Source organism: Hemibagrus wyckioides, linkage group LG02 (assembly GCF_019097595.1).
Source record: "Hemibagrus wyckioides isolate EC202008001 linkage group LG02, SWU_Hwy_1.0, whole genome shotgun sequence".
In the NCBI taxonomy this organism is placed as follows: domain Eukaryota; kingdom Metazoa; phylum Chordata; class Actinopteri; order Siluriformes; family Bagridae; genus Hemibagrus; species Hemibagrus wyckioides.
In genome coordinates, this window is record NC_080711.1 from 5,902,349 (window position 1) to 5,923,927 (window position 21,579).

Consider the following 21,579-nt stretch of genomic DNA (forward strand, 5'->3'; position numbering starts at 1 on the left):
TCCCTCTATCCACCTGCCTATCTGCCCATCAATCTATCCACCTGCCTATCTGCCCATCAATCTATCCACCTGCCTATCCCTCTATCCACCCTGCCTACCCCTCTATCCACCCTGCCTACCCCCCTATCCACCCTGCCTATCCCTCTATCCACCCTGCCTATCCCTCTATCCACCTGCCTATCTGCCCATCAATCTATCCACCTGCCTATCCCTCGATCCACCTGCCTATCTCTAACAGAGGGGAAGTGGAAGAAGTTTTCTAGTCATCCTACACTGAGTCAAATTCTCCATGAAGGTGAGAAAGGAGAAATGAGTAATGAATTACTATTAGACAAGCATTTACCCAAGTCTACTGATCTACTGACCTCCGGGACTTGAATCACTAAATCCAGATAAACAAATGTTTAACCAAATTAGCTGGGTTATAATTATGCGTGGGTGAACTATTTTTAGCGGCACACAGTTTATAGATTTGAGGACGGGATCTGAAAATACAATCCCTTCGAACAACTGAATGAATTATTATTAAAAGTTCTGTTTCAGCTGATAGAAACATTGTTCAATGAATACTTAACAGGTTCTTTTATTTAACGTTGCGGCAGTGTTCAGAAAAAAAACGTCGCAGGAATGTCGCTAAACTTTCCAAAATGTCTAGAAACGTTCACATTACATTTTGTAAGAGAAGATCTGGCAACCCATAAGGGTGAGCATGAAAATACATTCATGGTTATTACAATAGATCGTTCTGAAACCAAAAATAAGGGGGGGGGGATAAATAACCAGGTTAAAGATGTATGACTTAAATGTGAAGTGAAAACCTCTATTAATCTACAAGTGTTGAAAGGTGCTCCCACACACGCTGTGGTAACTTTTTTACGACGCTACAAGCTTGAAGGGACGCATGGGTGAGTCTAAACAAACAGATACTTATATTCGGTCAACAAAGTGTGTGGACTTCTGCCCTCAAGGGAAGAAGAATAACACGCATGTACGTGATGTGCCGAGTGACGCAAAACAAAAACCTTTAACAACAACTTGAGCAAACAGGAGTAGGACATCTCCTTAATGCAAAAATAATCATGGGTTGGGAAGAGGGACAACACTGACATCCAAAAACAAAGATTACAATTTAAATATAAATTAGGTGGAAAGTAAACAACCCAAAACAGCCACACATCATCAGATCTAAATCCAGCATGTGGGGAATTCTTGAATCTGATTGGTCAGAAGTCTGACTAAAGAAATATCACAGGTTTATGTCCTTGTTCTAACCCATCCCCATTCCAGATGTTTTGCTGTCATTTTTTAGAATGAGTCTCTACTTATAGGACTTTGTAACAGGTAACATTTCATCCATGAGAAAACTTTCACGACTGATAGTTTTCACTTTCTCAGTAACTTGACAAGCGGCATTTTTTTTTTTTTTTTTTATCTTCAAGACCGCAAAAGCAAGAAGAGGCATCCAAGCAAGCAACGACTTATAACTGCTACGACGCAGGCGATGACAGGAAACTGATTCGCTATCGTTCCAAAGTAAACAGATTGTTTATGACTGAGGAATAAAAGAAATATAATCACTTCAGGAACAGTATGTTAGCTATTTCCTTATAACGGTTGTTTGATCAGAATTAGAATCAGCTAGTACTGTGGGTTTTCCATATACAAGGAATTCGCCGTGGTGTATCGGTGCACAACAATAAAAATACACTATATTGCCAAAAGTATTCGCTCACCCATCAAAATAATCAGAATCAGGTGTTCTAATCACTTCCATGGCCACAGGTGTATAAAATCAAGCACCTAGGCATGCAGACTGTTTTTACAAACATTTGTGAAAGAATGGGTCGCTCTCAGGAGCTCAGTGAATTCCAGCGTGGAACTGTGATAGGATGCCACCTGTGCAACAAATCCAGTCGTGAAATTTCCTCGCTCCTAAATATTCCACAGTCAACTGTCAGCTGTATTATAAGAACGTGGAAGTGTTTGGGAACGACAGCAACTCAGCCACGAAGTGGTAGGCCACGTAAACTGACGGAGCGGGGTCAGCGGATGCTGAGGCGCATAGTGCGAAGAGATCGCCAACTTTCTGCAGAGTCAATCGCTACAGACCTCCAAACTTCATGCGGCCTTCAGATTAGCTCAAGAACAGTGTGCAGAGAGCTTCATGGAATGGGTTTCCATGGCCGAGCAGCTGCATCCAAGCCATACATCACCAAGTGCAATGCAAAGCGTCGGATGCAGTGGAGTGCAGTCTCTGGAGTGAAGAATCGCGCTTCTCCATCTGGCAATCTGATGGACGAGTCTGGGTTTGGCGGTTGCCAGGAGAACGGTACTTGTCTGAGTGCATTGTGCCAAGTGTAAAGTTTGGTGGAGGGGGGATTATGGTGTGGGGTTGTTTTTCAGGAGCTGGGCTTGGCCCCTTAGTTCCAGTGAAAGGAACTCTGAATGCTTCAGCATACCAAGACATTTTGGACAATTCCATGCTCCCAACTTTGTGGGAACAGTTTGGAGCTGGCCCCTTCCACTTCCAACATGACTGTGCACCAGTGCACAAAGCAAGGTCCATAAAGACATGGATGACAGAGTCTGGTGTGGACGAACTAGACTGGCCTGCACAGAGTCCATGTGAACTAGTGCAATATACACAGTTTCAGGAAGGAAGGTAAGATAAAGTGCAAGTAAGTCATGTGGGTTCTTGTGACACATATGAACATTTCTGGCATTTGACAGACATCCTTATCCAAAGTGACGTACATTTTTTATCTCCCTGAGCAATTGATAGTTAAGGGCCGTGCTCAAGGACTCAGCAATGACAGCTTGGTGGACCTGGGATTCAAACTCACATCCTTCTGATCAGTAGCCCAACACCTTAACCACTAAACTTGGCATCCTCATATGAATAGGTTTGTGCGTTAATGTCCAAGCAAGCGGATTAAAGACCATGGTGTGTATTCATTAGTAACATGAAGAGCCAAACCTTTGAGAACAGCCATGTGTTATTTTTCCTCAAACTGTTCCACAATGTTGGAAGCACACAGCTGGATAGAATGTGTGTGTATGCTGAAGCATTAAGAATTCCCTTCAATGGAACTAAGAGACTCAAACCTGTTCCATGACAGTGTTCCTGTGCACAAAGCCCAGCTCCATGAAAACATGTTATGTCAAAGTTGGTGTGAGGATCTGGTAACTTAGTGGTTAAGGTGATGGACTACTGATAAAAAGGTTGCGAGTTTGAATCCCAGGTCCAAGATCGCCGTCACTGCTGAGCACTTCAAGCAAGGCCCTTATCCCGCAATTGCTTAGTTGTATAAAAAATGAAAAAGTCGCTCAGGATAAGGGTGTATCACTGACGTCAAACCAAGGACCTCAGTCATCTTCACCTGATCTCACTAATGCTCTTCTATCACACATGATCACATATCCCCACAGAGATGCTCCAACATTTAGTGGAAAACCTTTCCAAAAGAGATGATTAGAGCATGCTATATATCAGCCAAAATCTGTACAGAATACATGTACTCCCATAGCTGACCTGGAAGATCTTCAGACACAATCCACAACAGAAGAAAGAGCAGCATGGAGAATGTAAGAAATGGGGTTTGGTACAACCCTAATGACAAAGAAAATGTTTCCTTACTATGCATGGGTGAGACCATGGGTCAAAAGAAGAGATGTACAACCAAGGGCTTTACTAATTACTCCCAAAGGTAAAAAAAAAAGAAAGAAAAAAAAGCCTGGTCTGGACACCCCTGAATAGCCACCAGCCAATGTGCAAACTTTCAGCTGACGTGAGAAGATATGCATATTGCTGAACCTGGCTTGAGAATGTGCAGATGTAGTGCATACGTGTGAGAGTGGCCATATTGGGTATTTCTTAAGAAGAATACCTGACAAGACTGTTTCTCCTTTTTAGTAGCATACACCTTCTGACCATTCTTATTACTGATGATGGAAAACATATTATGAAATCCCAACACATCACAGGTGTACAAACCTTTGCACTCTATTAAAAAAAGGTCAAGAGCAATTTAAATATTTCCCAAGCGTATATTGTAGGACTGATGTCAGATGTACTACGTTACAAAAAAAAAAAAAAAAAGGCAGGGTGCAGGAACTTACGGGACCGCATGTCGCAATTCACCTTCCACAAATAGCATGCAACAAAAGCAAATACAATAGAAGCCATGAGTTTCTTTTTCAAACAGCCTTTCATTTCACTTCTCAAATACGGAGAATAATGCACAAGCGTTGACAAATGGTGAGCCAACAAGCTGATAATTATCATCAGACTTCCTCAATATCAGAGTCGACATTTCGGTCCACTTCTTTTTCTCGAAAATGGTGACCTGATTCAGGTCACGCAAACAACAGAGTCGCTTTCAAATATTTATCTGCAGGAGCGCTGAAAGAGACTGAACACACACACACATAGGTTAAAACAAACTGATATTGAATATCTCACTGATTAAATATCTTTCTTCCTCACACACACACACACACACACACAAAGGAACACACACTCATGCACGGGGGAACTGTCCTGTTCCATGCTGGGTGGGGAAGTGAGGAAAAACAAGTTCTCTGTACTCAAATAAACTTTTGCCCTGGGAATAAGAGTCATGAGAAAGTAGAATAAATCTGCACTATAAACTGCATATATACACTGATCAGGCATAACGTTATGACCACCAGCATTAACTTCAGCAATTTGAGCAACAGTAGCTCGCCTGTTGGATCGGATCACACGAGCCAGCCTTCGCTCCCCACGTGCATCAATGAGCCTTGGCCGCCCATGACCCTGTCGCCGGTTCTCCACTGTTCCTTCCTTGGACCACTTTTAATAGATACTGACCACTGCTCCCCACAAGAGCTGCAGTTTTGGAGATGCCCTGATCCAGTCTTCAAGCCATCACAATTTGGTCTCAAATCCTTATGCTTGTCCATTTTTCCTGCTTCTAACACATCAACTTTGAGAACAAAATGTTCCCTTGCTGCCTAATCCCACCCACTAACAGGTGACATGATGAGATCATCAGCACAATTCACTTAACCTCTCAGTGCTATTAAAGGTTTCAGTGGGAGAACCTTTATTCAGAGCGACTTTTATCTCATTTATACAACTGAGCAGTCAAGGGCCTTGCTCAAGGCCACATCGATGGCAACTTGGGTGGCTATGGGATTCAAAATCAACCTTCTGACCAGTAATCTGATGCCTTATCCACTGAGCGACTACTTCCTCTACCTTAATAACAGTTGCTGACCACATTCGTCCCTTTAAGGCCACACATTACTCATGGCTACGTCCAGCACCCGAATGCACCAAGTTAACAAAAATAAAATAAGCTCATAAACGTTAGTGAACTTCAGTGACCTCTGCAGTCACCAGACCTGAATCCCAGGAGATGCTGACACGTAAACATGGACCAGAACTGAAAAATGTTGAACTTGAATAAAGTGCCTGGTTCTTGTAGGTTTTCCTCTGGGTTCTTCCAACCTTCCATAAACATGCTGGTGTGAATGTGTGTGTTTCTTGTGTATGGTGGTGTGAAATGGACTGTTGTCTAGTAATTCCAGGATAAAGCAAGCACTGTAATAATTAGGATGCTTCGACACTGGTGGTTCGATCTAAAATAGAGAACAATTCGCATTAAAACTTGATTACGTGAAGAAGAAGCAGCCTTCGTCATCACATACACTACAGCACAGTGGAATTCTTTTCTTCACATATCGCAGCTGAGGACGTTGGGATCAGGGCACAGGGGCAGCTTTGATGCAGGTTAAGGGCCTTGCTCAATTGCCCAACAGTGGCAGCTTGGCAGTGCTGGGGCTTGAACCTTGACCTTCTAATAAACAACCTTAACCACTTGAGCAGGAGTAGGAGGTGATCAGAGTTCGGTTGCACTGGAAAGGTGCCATGATTCTTGTGCTCGGGTCTGAACTTATTCAGGTAGAAAAATTAACCGGTGTGTTTTTTAGCCAATAAGTTTCCACAACACACATGTATCAGAGGAATATGGTGGGACAATAGAGAAGGGATATGAATATGGCGAGTCAGGTTTGGGAGACGCCCTTATCCAGAGTGACTTACATTTTATCTCATTTTTTTATACAACTGCGCAATTAAGGGTTATGGGACTTGCTCAAGAACCCAGCAATTACAGATGGGTGGACACGGGATTTGAACCATTCAGTAGTCCAAGACTTTAACCACTAAGCTACCACACATCCCCTGTCCTGCTCTCCAGTTAGACTGGGAACCATAGTGGTCCACAGATTCGGACCTCCCCGCGTGAGAAGCACCCTAGCAACTCTCTCTACACCAGATGTGCATAGCAACACATCAGACGCTGTACACCGAGTGCAAAATATCAGCTTTACCTGTTCAGATTACACACTTTCACTGCTCTAGTCATCACTGCAGCTTCCGGATGATGGAACACTGAGGATTATTTTTTCTTGAGACGGAAACACAAAACATACAGTAAGGATAGCAAAGCTATAGATGAATCTAGCAGCAGATGTGAAAGCACTATGAGAAAGTGTGTCCGAGAAGCGTGACATCCTGAGCCGTAAAGCGCACTAAGAGTAAGTGCATCAGTTAGAGATGTGGATAACCTTTTCTTGCCGTACCTTTCATTACTCTATAATAAAAATAAAAAAATAAAACTCCAAGGTCACATATAGCCAAAGGAAATAAGAGCTCCTGTAAGTCATTTAATGTTGGAAATAAAATCCTAGCGTGACGTCACAAAAAAAGTCACAATTTCCAGTGGTTCGTAAGGATGTTTCTCAAGTGCAATAAAATGCTTGAAGAGCGATAAAAAGCAATAAATCCTTTTGAACCCTGCGTGCCTCACATACTTAAGATCATATCTCCACAAATGAGTCCAGCAGACCGCTTCACGATGGCTGTAAAACAATAAATGAACAGAGGCACAGAAACACACCCACTGATAACAGCATTTTATTTATTTTTTTAACCCCTAATCAATAATAAATTCAAAGGGACAGGTATAGCCCTCTGAGTCAGATCACAAGAATCTGTAATAAAATCAGACAGAAGGAGCTACAGATTTTGGTGTGGTGACAAAAAAAAGGGGGGGGGGCAAAGAAGAAGAAAAAAAAAAAGAGAGAGAGAGAAACATCTTAGTGTTCTTGTACGTTGTATGTAAACAATAAAAAATACATCATTTTGGTTTGGTGATGAGAGGAAAAGAAGAACTCACATTGAGGAGGACGAGCGATTCTTTGTTTTTTTTTTTAAGAATAAAATAAACACTTCTGGGTGTTTACCAGTCTGAATGAGAGGCCAACAAATTTCCCTGCGTTTAGAACACGAGTTAAAATAAGAACTCAATCCGAAATTACTTTATCCGAAATAAGAAAATTCAATCCGGTATCCAAGGGCATAGAGGACTGGATTTATACTTTTTTTTTATATATATATATACAGGGCCAGTCAGCACAATTCAGAGAAAAAGAGAGAGAGAGGGGGGGGGGGCAAGAGCGAGCATGAGAGAGAGAGAGAGAGAGAGAGAGAGAGAGAGAGAGAGAGAGAGAGAGAGAGATCATGAGAGGGCGAGAAAGTGAGAGAGTCTGTGTGAGAATGAGAAACAGAGAGAGAGAGAGAGAGAGAGTGCGTGCATGCATGTGTGTGTGAGTGAGAGAGAGAGAGAGAGAGAGAGAGAGGGAGGGAGAGCGAGTGTATGATTGAGAGAGAGAGAGAGAGAGAGAGAGAGCGCAAATCATGCCTTTAAAATCATTACAAACTGATTCTTTTCCTGACACAATCTTCAGAAACCTTCAACAGCAGACAGCAAAATAGGTGAATCATTTAGGAGTTTAAACTCCGGGTCATTTCCCCAGTCCTTTCCTCTGTTATTAACGCATCACGTTTCCACCTGAGACAAACATACAACTGGGATATATTTTTTGGGGATTCACAAAATACAAATTTAAGATTAGTGTAAAAAATACAAGTGGACCGAATCTCCACTGTGGGTAAAAGTCTCAGTGCCACGGTTCGAGCAGAACTCCACCCTGAATGTAAGCGGCTGCGCGTCGTCACAGGTAGACGTTCTGACCAGATATTCACAGATCTCAAAACAGACAGGGCTTTATTTCTCATGCAGCGCTTTCCAGCAAGTCGAACCAGACGCTGGTCCCAGAATGCAATGCAGCTACTCGTTACGCTTGGGATGTGGTTAATTAGTGATCTACGAGATGATGAGTGCTGTTACACTGCGAGAGTGTGAAGGACTAAAGCTCTGCTGCATCACTCTCTGTAGACAGACTCGCTAAAACTGCACCACTATAGCCACAGGAATCTGGACAGTGTTATGGGTAATGTAGGAAACCGTTATAAAAAACGATGAACTATAAAAATGTTGACATGCAAATTATTCAGGGTGGATTCTCAAGACTCGAGAGGTCACACTCTCCTGAAGGCCGTCTCCAGACAGACTGAGTAAACTGGAAAGAACAGGAAAACGTCGAGAAATTTAAAAAAAAGTGAGGATTTTCTCTACTAAAGCCAAACCGTCCCTGCTACATGCGTGCCTCGTTCGGTCCTGAATCCCTGCGTGTCATCAGTGATATGAGGTATAAAGCGATCAGCTATGAGGATCATTATTGATAACAGCCATACGAGTACCCTAGGATGCTACAAACACAGTACTTGGTTCTAGTGGTCACTTTTGTTTTTCTTTCTTCTTTTTTTTTGTTCCCCGTGCCTCCAGAGGGTTCAGTCTGAAGAAAATCAGTAGGTGCATATGAAAGAGCTAGAGTGAGAGGGGAGGAGAAAATAAAACAAAAACCGAAAATGAGGGAGAAAAAATAAAAAACTTAAGAAGAGAAACAGCAGCCAACAGCGGCGGCGGAAGACGATGCACTTACTCATTAAAAAACAAATACACACAAAAACAATAATACTTAATTCAACGATCCAGTACAAAACGAAAGACGCTGAAATGTAGTTGAAGGTAATACTTCACCCTGCATGCTTGCACAGTTTCAGCACTGTGAAATTTTTTATTTTTTGGGATCGCCCGCCTGGTGAAAAAGTCACAGCGTTTTTAAGAGGGTCCGGTTAAAATCGACACAGTTTCTCTAGATCGATGCTATCAAAAAAAAAAAACCCTCTCGTTCTAGACTTGCCCTACATACATCCAGAAGTCCCAAAAAATAAATAAATAAACAAGCTTCCCCTCACACACACAAAATAATCCCACCCTCAATTTTTAACCCACTAAACCATGCTAGAAATGTAAGACCTTGTCGTATCTATATATAAAAACCCCCCTCATCCACCCCAGCCCTACCCCTGGTCATTTTCCCTTGTGTGTCTTTCAAACGTTGACTTGATTTCCCTAAAAAAATAGCATGTCCACCGAACGGACCCCCCCCCCTGCTTGATCAGACTGGGCCGTAAAAAGAAGGAACAGGTTCAAAGTGCTCGACTGGACTCTTTTCCAAGATGAAGAAGAGGGTGGGGGGGGGGCAAAAGAGAAAGGTAAAAGAGGCACAGCATAGTCCTATGAGCTGGTGTGTGCTGAGAGACACTCGCACGGTGCCCTCTTGTGAGCAACCCTTGGCTCTGCTCTCCAAACGTGGGGAGAAAAAAACAGTGAGAGAGCGTGAGAAAGAGAGGAGACAATCTGGGGTGGGGGGGGGATTTGGCGTAGGAGGGGGAGAAAAAAAAAAGAAAGAGCATGCTCGGACCCCGCCCCCCCAACACCACCCCCGCCATGTACCCCGGTGTCACCCGCCGTTCCCCAGAAAGGTTACATATGGTATTGTACATATAGATATTCTTATAAATATATATGGCCCTTATTGAAAGAGAATGTGAGCGCTTCACATTTACATAAAAGTACCATAATCTCTATACAGCCAAGTGGAAAGTGTTGTCAGTGAAACAGAGCAGGCAGCAGTTTCGTCTTTTTACGTGTCGCGCTCGAAAAAAAAGGGAAAAAAAAAGAAAAGAAGTGAAAAATAAAAGGGGAGAGGGAGAGAGAGAGAGAGAGAGGGAATAAATCGAAGCTTCTCTGTATTTGCAAAGTTTTTTCCACCTCTTCAATGCATTATTGCTGCCCCTCTGATAAAATTTTCCTGTACACCTTTACACATTTTACCTGAGTAATACTTTAAATCTTGTAACAGACAATGTTTTGGGATTATTATCATTATTGGTTTTTTTTCTCCTTCTTCTCCTTTTCCGGGCTAATCCCTGCCATTCCTACCTTACATTGTTAAAACATGACCATCGCTGGGTAGAGAGAGGGGAAAGAAAACTGTGAAAAGGTCGTTGCTGCTACTCTATTTTTGCGTCATGATTCTACCGTTGAACAGAGCAGTCTCTAGGACACTACCAAAAAAAAAAAAAAAAAAAAAGGAGATCGTTAGTAAATACGCCTTTTTCTTCCAAAAAAAAAAGGAAACGAATCGAAAATACTTACAAATTTGCATTTCACAGCCAACTCGGGGGGAGTGAAATTTCATATTTTCATAAATGGCAACGAGATAATTACGAAAAACACAAAAAAAAATTACAAAAATAATAATAAAATAAAACTAAATAATAATAATTAATAATAATAATAATAATAATAATAATAACAACAACGATACAAAAGACAAAATGAATAAGCAGAAGCTCTGCAGCCAGATCAGTTGTAGCTTTGGCTTTGTGGGCTTTTGGTGTCGCTCACGCTGGCCAGAAGGCTGCTGTACCCTGAGAATTGCTCCACATCTGTGCCCGAGTCTGTACCAAACACCAAAGGCCTACGGCCACCTTTAAACTGCCCCCCAAAAGCCTGAGCAAAGTTTTCTATCTGATACGAGCCTTTGGCAGGGACCATTGAGAAGCCAGTGGCACTGTTTTTGGAGCCTTGGTCGTCTTTCTGGCCGCTGAGGTCAGTGGTTGGAGCCGGGAGCTGGTAGGCGCTTGAGTTGGGGGTGTGCGGAGGAGCAGGTGGAGAGCTGTTGTGTTGTTTCTCCAGCTGTTCCGTAAGCTCCTGGGATGGAGTGAGCTGCTGCTGCTGTTGAGGTTGAGGCTGCTGGGAATGCTGGGAGTGTGCCGTGGGCTCCAGGCCACTCAGATGGAAGCCCTGCGAAGGCGACGAACTCCCCAACAAGCCAAAGTGTGGCTTTGGCACAGAGGAATTAAGAGTTGAGGGGGAGGAGGAGGCTGGGAGGCCAAAGGAGAACTCCAGGGGGGAGGTGGTGTACGTGGGGAAAGAAGCTACGGTGTTGGATGATGATGTGGACGAGGATGAAGGCGTCGGGCCAAGTACGAAGCCACCACTGTGACTCGTCCTCTCGAGAGCCTGCAGGAGGAAGCGAGAGTACTCGTGCATCAAGGACATCTTGTCTCCACCTCCCTGGTTGCTCTCGGCACCCATTGGGTCAACACCCTCGGCCGTGCCATGCTCCAGTTCCACATGATGTGGGTCGGATAAGTCAAAGGTCACATCGGTCTTGTGGCCGTAGTGCTCCAGCAGGCTTTGAAGCACTTCATCTGGGATTCCTGACTTGTCCGGTTTGATGTCTGCCAGAGGTGACGAGTCGAGGAGTCCCAACGTGGAGTCTCCGTCCATTACTCCAGACACGATGCCCTGCACAACCACCGGCTGGGCCTGCAAGTGGCTGACCCCCACATCATAGCCAGTAGCTCCACCCCCTACCCCGCCGTTGCTGGCCCCAGGCAAGTAGCGCCGCTTCTTGAGGAACTGCATGGCATCGTCATAGTTGGCGCTGTTGTTGTTGCTGCTGCTACTTTGGCCTACTTTGTGGCTCTGGAGGAGGCCCATGTCATCCATGCCAGCATCTCCACTCAGCTCCATGTTGCCAAGTTTGGACTGGGCATTTTTCTCCAAGCCTTTCCTGTGGCCCTTTTTAAATGCCATTTTGGGTGCTGGCACTGGTTCTCCGTGCATGCCCTGCCCTGGATGGGATGCTGATGCTGAAGATGATAGAGAGTGTCCATGGTTGTCCACAGTGTTAAAATCGTGCAGGCCATACCCCTCTGTCCCCTGACTGTGTGAAGGCCCTGATGCCCTTTTGCGTTTGCCACCCTCGCCACCAGTTTTGGACTTGCCTCGTTTGCGGCCTGGCGTGGTCACGTTTCCCTGAGTGATTGCGTAGCTGCCATGCTCCCTGTCCATTTCCATCTCCATCTCGTCCAAATCCTTCTTTATGCCGTCTCCGCATGTCCGCTTGTGCTTCAACAACCGGTCTGTCCTGGAAAAATACTAGGAGAGATACAAAAGAAATACAGAATTTAATCAAGTATATATTTGGATACCTATTTATACATCTATATCCGTTCATCCATCTACACACACAGAGAATATAAACGTCTTCACATTTTGTGGGACAATAACCTGATTGCATAAGTGTGTGTGCAGCCCCTTAAACTAATACTTTGTAGAAGCACTTATGCAACCGGGATATGGTTCTGATTTTTTCCACTTAATTTTCATATGCCTTTATTTCCCGTTAAGGGTGAAAAAAATTGCCGTGTTGGTTTCTTGGCCATTTCAACAGGATTTTTTATATCCATTGTGTGTGTATGCATGTAAAAGGTATTTGAAATCGCTAACAGCCAGGTGACTAATTTTCCTATAACGTCACATCCTGAATATTTTTATGATACCACAGAAATTTTCCAAAACCGAACATTCCTTTATTTATTCTAAAATGATGAATTACACTTTTTTTTAATCCATTTCTAGTTACCTTTTTTGTTACAAACTAGCTGCAAAACAAGGGAGTTCCTGTTATTTCTTCCATAACAGAAGTAAAAATTTTACTTTCTTGACATTTACAAGACAAAACATGCAGCTTGTCACATCACACTGAACCTCCGAAGTAGGAAATCCGGCTATGTCCTATAACTTTTGTGCTACAAAGCCGCACAGAAATACTTCCAGAAATTTCTCCTTGTAGAAAAAGAAGCTTCACCATAATCGACAACTCATTTTGTGTAGCACGTCTGCCACCTTCTGATCAACCAGAATCAACTCGACAAAAGCTTGTGTACACATGTAGGAAACTCCTCTAGTGTGTTAAGAATCGGACAGAGACTGTGTTTGTGTATCAGTCTGGCTGGAGCTGAGGTTTACCTGTTGACAGGTGTCACACTTGTATGGCTTTTCTCCGCTGTGTGTTCGTTTGTGTCTCTCCATGTGGTATTTCTGAATGAAGCGCATGTTGCACTGGTCACAGCTAAAAGGCTTCTCTCCTGCACAGAAAATGAGAAAGATGATGATCAGGGCTAGCTTTATATATAAGTGGGCAGTGGTGGCTCAAGTGGTTAAGGCTCTGGGTCGTTGACCGGAAGATCAGGGGTTCAAGCCCCAGCACCGCCAAGTTGCCACTGTTGGGCCCTTGAGCAAGGCCCTTAACCCTCTCTGCTCCAGGGGCGCCGTATCATGGCTGACCCTGCGCTCTGACCCCAACCTCCAAGGATGGGATATGCGAAGAAAGAATTTCACTGTGCTGTATTGTATATGTGACAAATAAAGGCTGTTTCGTTTCGTTATAAATAGCTGAGAGTAAGAGAGAACTTACCACTGTGAATTTTCTCATGTCTCTGCAGGAGGTATTTCTGAATGAAGCTCATGTTACACTGGTTACACCGGAACGGCCTTTCACCTGGAGTGAACAGCACAGACGTGTGAATCATGTGGGATTAGATTCTTCTGGAAAAGACTCACCCCTCCAAAACTAACTGAGGATTACGGTTTTTATATAGCCATATCTAAAACACAGATTATTAAGGTATTTTACTACATGATGCTTAATAAAAAAAATTACACTATTAATTAAATGTACAGTATCTAACATTAAAAGTGCTTTTTATTATACATAATGAAGTTATTCAATTAATACTGTCTACTAAAATACTTTTATACTGCATAATAAATTGCAGTTTCACCCAAGAAAACACACAACCGTCCTCAATTATCAATCCTTTATTAAAAGGTGTGTGTAAACATGCTCCTGTGTGTGTGTGTGTTGATGAATGCAAGTTACCTAATAACGTACCAGGAAGTTAAAGCTATTTTGACTGATGTTTATGCTACTAAATAAGGTCTGAAAAATCTATAAATCTATAGCCAAATTATGGAAAAAAATGAAATTCAAGGCAAATTAATTAATTAACTAACTAACTAACACACACCGTATTTAAAATTTATATCCTGGATTCATATATTCCGGGAAAGATGTCAAAAGCTCTATACAAATACTATTAAATTAAACTACATCATATTAAGTAAGGTGAAAAGAAAATGGCAGGATTGAGGATATATCTCTCTCTATCCAGGTGATAATGGAAACCAAGCACGTCACACAGTAACTTTATTAGGTAACTTGCATTCATCAACACACACACACACACACACACACGTGACGCCATGTTAGAAAAGCAGAAGCGCGTGTGCACACAGGAAGCAAATAATCCACATGAGCATGTGGCACATTCCAGCTCGAGACATGCCAGAACAGTGGCTTAGTGCTGGCTCTAAGATCTGATCTATCTGCATGTGACAACAGAACTCATACACCGACAAGGCATAACATTATGACCACCTGTCTAATAATGTGCTGATCCCCTTTTTGCTGCCAAAACAGCCCTGACCCGTCATGCACTGTGTATTCTGACACCTTTCTATCAGAACCAGCAGTAACTTCAACAGTTGCTCGTCTGTTGGATCGGATCACACGGGCCAGCCTTCGCTCTCCACATGCATCAATGAGTCTTGGCCTCCCATAACCCTGTTGGCGGTTCACAATTGTTCCTTCCTTGGACCATTTTTAATAGATGCAGTACTGACCACTGCAGACCGGGAACACCCCACAAGAGCTGCAGTTTTGGAGATGCTCTGATCCAGTGGTCTAGCCATCACAATTTGGCCCTACGTCAAACTCGCTCAAATCCTTACTCTTGTCCATTTTTCCTGCTTCTAACACATCAACTCTGAGGACAAAATGTTCACTTGCTGCCTAATATATCCCACCCACTAACAGGTGCCATGACGAGGAGATAAATTACTGTTATTTACCTTACCTCTCAGTGGTCATAATGTTACGCCGACTCAACATGCTTTATACTCAACAACAAAAAAATGTTTTTCTTCTTCTGTTAAAGCACTGTTGCGTGCCTTGCACTTCCACAGACTGGAACATAACTCCCTCAAAGGACAAGACTCCCTTCACAGTGGCTCTCCACATGTGTAATACGTTTCTAATGAGATTTTCATCTCATTTCTTAAATGAAAGCAAGATGACAGGAGAGGGGAAAAAAAGCGGTCCTTCAGGACGGCCCATTAGCACTTAGTTTCTTTCAGCTAATGAAGTGTTTAGGAGAGTAAATAATGATCCTAACTAAGCTACTCTGCATAAAAATAAGAAATATATCAGGGAACATTAACACTGTTGCAGAAGAAAATAAAATCGAACTGGGAATTAAAAATCGTCATATCAATTAAATCTGCAGTATTTGCAGGTCTGAGCTTGTGATTAGATTCAAAGTTCCAATAGTTTTTGGATGTTTTAATGATGTCCAACAAAATTAAACCATGCACTTGGTCATTATTATTTAATACAGTGGTGTTGCTGCTGTATAAGAGGAATAAAGCACTATAGGATGAAAATTCAGGGCATGAGTGATTTCCTATGACAGCATCTCAAATCTGAGACACTCTGGCTCACCAGGTCAGGCTGAACAGGAAGTGTAGTGCGCACTGACCTGTGTGTATGAGAACGTGTCTGCGGAGATGGTAGGAGCTGCGGAAGGCTGCGCTGCAGTGCTCGCAGATGTGCGGTTTGGAGCTGGGAGACACCGTCCCTCCGTCAGGATCCAGCATCAGAGACTAGAGAAGGAAGGAAAGCGTTAATTAGCGACGTGCGCAAACCACAAACGACGGTATGAGCCATTTTATTTATATAAGTCTTCAATACATGGCCAAGGCTTATTGATGGACATGGAAAGTGAAGGCTGGCCCGTGTGATCCGATCCAACAGACAAGCTACTGTTGCTCAAACTGCTGAAGAAGTTAATGCTGGTTCTGATAGAAAGGTGTCAGAACACACAGTGCATGATGGGTCAGGGCTGTTCTGGCAGCAAAAAGGGGATTGCAATATCGACTACCAGACTGCTGATATCCACCGTTTCACATTCAGTGAGCAGAGAACTTGAAAACTTGGATCCTGCCAAGGTTTCTTTCTTATATCATCTCAGGGAGATTTTCCTCACCTCCTTCGCCTCTGGCTTGATCATTAGGGGATAAATTCATACATTTTTCCTCTTATATCCTGAATTGATACCCTTCTGTGAAACCACTGTGGGACAATGTGCATTATTAAAAGTGCTGAAGAAATATAAATTTATTGTATTTCTTTTCTTCTAAACAAGTCATGGCAGTTGTGTACTATTTTTTAATCTACAGATTATTCCCCCCCAAACCTCCCACAATTCATCACAGATGGGACACTGCTACTGACTATGCCGTGACACTGAGCTGAAACCTTGAGCTAGGAAGCTGCTGACAAAGCTACAGATTTGTTTCTATCATTGTTCCTCCTGCATTAGACCCAGTATTTCTTACAGGAAATTTCTTTCTGTCCCAAGATGTTTTCTTACAGCAGATCTAGGGCTATAGGGTCTCTTTTTCCATTCTTTAAAAAAAGCTCATGATATATGTGATCACAGAATGCGCAAAAGTGTACCTGGTCCTGTAACAAACATGGAAAAATTCTAGAAATGGATTTTTTGAAAATATCATGGAAATTCATTTTTTTAAAATATCTTTGAAATGGATTTTTTTTTAAATATCTTTGAAATGGATTTTTGGAAATAACCTGGAAATGGATTTTTTTGGAAATATCCTGGAAATGGATTTTTCGAAATATCCTGGAAATGGATTTTTCGGATACATCCTGGAAATGGATTTTTCGGATACATCCTGGAAATGGATTTTTCGGATACATCCTGGAAATGGATTTTTCGGATACATCCTGGTAATGGATTTCTGGAAATATCCTGGAAATGGATTTTTATAAATATCCTTAAAATTGATTTTTTTTTTTTGGAAATATCCTGGAAATTGATTTTTTTTTTTGGAAATATCATAGAAATGGATTTTTTGGAAAAAAATATCCTGGAATGGAATTTTTTTATTGTAAATATTAACATATAGAGATCTGATAATATTTTGTGTATGTTTTTATATGTATGTTTGCAAATGTAAATATTGTTTGTGTATATATTTGGGATGTCCTCCTCCATTTTAAGTGCTTCAGCTAAAGATTATTATATTCTCTATTTATATATAGTGTATTATAGTATATATAGGGTACTGATACTGGCTGATATTTAGGGCATCAGTATAGATACTTGGAAAAGGAAAAAAAACCCTGGTATTTTGTGAGCTCTGATAGCAACACCACGTTTTATTATTTAAATATTAATCTGATGTCAACATTCGTCTGCAATCAATACTGAGCAGAAATGCAAATAAACGTTTGTGTAGTCAGTGAGACAGGTGCACTGACAGATGCGTGAGAGAGGGTGAGGGTGTGGGTGTGTGTGTGTGTGTGTGTGTGTAAGGGGGGTTTAATAATCAAGATGAGGCAGGGGATGAGATGAGACTAAATTAACAATTCTTAGCTTTAGTTATTTGTAAAAATAACAGATGTGTCATTTATATTAAGATAAAATATTCTCTAAAAATTTGAGTAGTATGTATAAAACAAAATAGTGTTTGTTGGGATTGACTACAAATAAAATTTAGAGATTTATTAAAAAGTATAAATATAAAATAAGACTGAAATTATTTCATTTCATTTTTTTCCCTTTGAATTAGTATTCAGTATTAAGGAGAATAAAGAAGAAACAGTGTGTAGAGTGAGACTGCTGCACTGGCAGCTCTGAAGCACACGGACCTTCGATTCTCCTCGTTTCCGTCGCGTCTTGCCCTCCTGTCCGTCACCGTTTGACCTTCGACCTTTCCTCCCTGAGGAGTCCTTTCCCAGCCTCCCTGACAGCTGCGGGATAACAAAAGAGAGGAGCGGAGCAGAAAGAAAAGATTAACATACATCATCATGAAGGCAAAAAAAAAAAAAAAAAAAAGAGAGAGAGAGAGAGAGAGACGTCTGTTTACGTCTATACAGCATGAGATGGCAGTGGAGCTGTTCCTTTATTTAAAAAGAAACCCTCATTTGCAGAAATATTGCACTTATGTTCACGGTGACCACATAAAGATTAGCTGAAGACCTAACGAGCATCAAGATTATTACTGTGATGTGATTGTGTGTGTGTGTGTGAGGCAGAAGGCAGGGTAATAAACTTTTATTTACAGCCCTTGAATCTTTCCCCTGAGAACACACGCAACTTCCCTGAGCCTGGCCGGCGTGCATGGAGCAGAGCGTTTGGATTATTCAGCAGCTGCGAGCAGACGGAGGAGGTTTCCATCTCCAGCCCTGAATAATCAAACAGCTCGTCTCTGATAACAAAGAGCCGCACAACTTAATGATGCTCATCTCAGTCTGCCTTTCACACCACTGATCTGTAATATACTCTCAGTCTCAAGCTTAACCCATGCCTCGGGCAAAATACACACCCCATAAGACACCGAGACACACACACACACACACCCCAAAACACACACACACAGAGACACAAACGCATCCCAAAACACACACACAGAGACGCCGAGACACAAACACACCAAAACACCCCAGGACACCTACACATACACCCTGAGACCCACACACACCGTTAGACCTAGACACACTACAAGACCCCAAGACACACACACACACAAAAACACCATAAGACCCCGACACCCACACACACAGACACACACACACACCCCGAGACACCCACACACACTACAAGACCCCGAGACAAACACACACACAAAAACACCATAAGACCCCGACACCCACACACACAGACACACACACACACCCCGAGACACCCACACACACTACAAGACCCCAAGACACACACACACACACAAAAACACCATAAGACCCCGACACCCACACACACAGACACACACACACACCCCGAGACACCCACACACACTACAAGACCCCGAGACAAACACACACACAAAAACACCATAAGACCCCGACACCCACACACACACCCCGAGACACCCACACACACTACAAGACCCTGAGACACACACACACCCCGAGACACCCACACACACTACAAGACCCTGAGACACACACACACCCCGAGACACCCACACACACTACAAGACCCTGAGACACATACACACACAGAGACGCCGAGACACACACACACAAAAACACCATAAGACCCCGAGACACCCACACATATGCCGAGACACATACACACACACAGACACCCACACACCTCAAGACACAGAGAGACACACACACACATCATGAGACAAACACCCTGAAAGAGAGGGACAAAAAAAATGGAGAAAGAAAAATCTAGAATTCAAGAGTAAAAGAATGATGTGAGTGAAACTGAAAGAAAAGAGAGAAATCAGCAAAAGAAAAGCAGGCAGACAAAGAAAATGGCGGCTATGAGCAAAAAAAGGGGGGAGGAAGAAAAACTAAACTAAAAAGTAAAGTGTGAATGAAAAAGTGAGTGAGACTGAAAAAAGAAAAAGGGGGGAAAAAAGGATGAGGCAAAACCTTAAAAAAAGAAAAGAAAAATAACCATGGGGGGGACAAATGAGTGAAAAAGAACAAAAGAAAACAGTGAAGGAACAAAACAAGGGGGAAAAAAAAACAATAAGAATGAAAAAGAGAAAGAAAAGAAAAGAGAAAGAAATGGTCACTAAAGAGTGAAAGAGAGAAAGGAAGAGTAAAAAAAAAATAGCTAAAGAAAAGGACAAACAAACGTCAAAGGCAAGAGAGAAGAAGTGCAAAAAAAGGTGCAAGAAAAAAACAGAGAGAGAAAGAGTGAGAGAATAACGGTTGAGATGAGGGAGTGAGGGACGTTGGAGGAAATCTCAGAAGTGTTCTGGATTAAATTAAACTCTGAGCAGCCAAAACAAACCCGGCTTCAGTCACTTCCTCCTAAACTCCAGCCTGAGCAGGGCAAGGAGAAATAATAAGCACACCTTTAACACACACGCAGACGCACGCAGACACGCACGCAGATGCAGACACACACACACGCACGCACACAGATACAGACACGCGCACAAACACGCAGACAAATGTACGCTCGCAGGCACACACACACACACACACACACACACACACACACACAGAAACCCGACCAGACAGACACGCGCGCACGAGCACGCAGACACGCGCACAGGAACACGCAGACACGCGTGCACACAGACACACAGGCATGAGCACAGACACACGGGCACACAGAGACACACGGGCACGAGCACAGACACACGGGCACGAGCACAGACACACGGGCACGAGCACAGACACACGGGCACGAGCACAGACACACGGGCACGAGCACAGACACACGGGCACGAGCACAGACACACGGGCACGAGCACAGACACACGGGCACGAGCACAGACACACGGGCACGAGCACAGACACACGCACGCACGCACACGCAGATGAGTAAGTTTAGGATGAGTCGGGTTTCATAATGAAAGTATTTGCCACAGACAGCAGCTCACATCCTCCTCCTCTCCCTGTACTGCATCACAGAAGCACGCGTCTGCAGCACTAACGTCTGCCTTTAAATGATTTTAGCCAATGTGAAATGAGTCAGCTGCCGGCAGCTGCAGCACAAAGAAGCAGATGCGCAGAGAGAGAGAGAGAGAGAGAGAGAGAGAGAGAGAGAGAGAGACAGACAGAGACGATGCCTCACACTCCTTTTCCTGCAGATCTGTCTCTCCACTCTCTCAGCACTGAACACGTAATCGGCCAATTTGTTTTCTCACGAGCTTGCCAAGAACTCAGCTCTCCCCGTCTGTGTGTGTGTGTGTGTACGCACACACATGCCTCTACATGTCACTGCCGGTTTGGCCAGACCTCCTCATTGATGTTAGCGGAAGCTGGGTGACATCACCATCACTATTCCCAGAGAAGGAGGTTTATATTTAACAGCTCCGGATCCTCTCTGTGGATTTATTGCTTTGTTAGATGCTGAGCTCTGGAGTTAATACCAGGCTAATTCAGCTCTTCCTTCTCCATGTGAGCGCTAGAGTTCTGTGAAATCACAACACACCATCCACAGCACACAACACCTAACTACAGCAGAGGGGGGAAAGGAGCAACAGCAACACAGCCAGAGAGAGAGAGAGAGAGAGAGAGAGAGAGAGAGAGAGAGAGAGAGAGAGAGAGAGAGAGAAAGAAAGAAAGAAAGAAAGAAAGAAAGAAAGAAAGAAAGAAAGAAAGAAAGAAAGAAAGAAAGAAAGAAAGAAAGAAAGAAAGAAAGAAAGAAAGAAAATAAAGAAAGAAAATAAAGAAAGAAAATAAAGAAAGTAAATAAAGAAGGGCAGAAGATGGAGAGAAAAAAGAAACCCGGTACAGCATGTGCTCTGTGAATGAGGCGTTACTATAGCAACAGCAAGGCTACAGGAGTGCATTAATATAAAGCTG

General features: G+C 43.0%; 1 protein-coding gene across 2 annotated transcripts in view; it reads right to left on the reverse strand.

Moving 5' to 3' along the window:
• Window positions 1-6,937: 6,937 nt before the first annotated feature.
• The window catches only part of znf281a (zinc finger protein 281a), a 27,770-nt gene continuing 13,128 nt past the window's right edge, over window positions 6,938-21,579 (reverse strand). The window contains exons 3-7 of one of the 2 annotated variants that reach the window (XM_058374596.1): window positions 17,950-18,051; window positions 15,755-15,878; window positions 13,573-13,656; window positions 13,125-13,243; window positions 6,938-12,251 (exon numbers count right to left, since the gene is read on the reverse strand). In XM_058374596.1, coding sequence (XP_058230579.1) covers window positions 10,668-12,251; window positions 13,125-13,243; window positions 13,573-13,656; window positions 15,755-15,878; window positions 17,950-18,051 — 2,013 coding nt within the window. In that variant the 3' untranslated portion in view covers window positions 6,938-10,667. The remainder of the gene's footprint in view (window positions 12,252-13,124; window positions 13,244-13,572; window positions 13,657-15,754; window positions 15,879-17,949; window positions 18,052-21,579) is intronic. The other variant, XM_058374588.1, reaches the window with a different exon arrangement.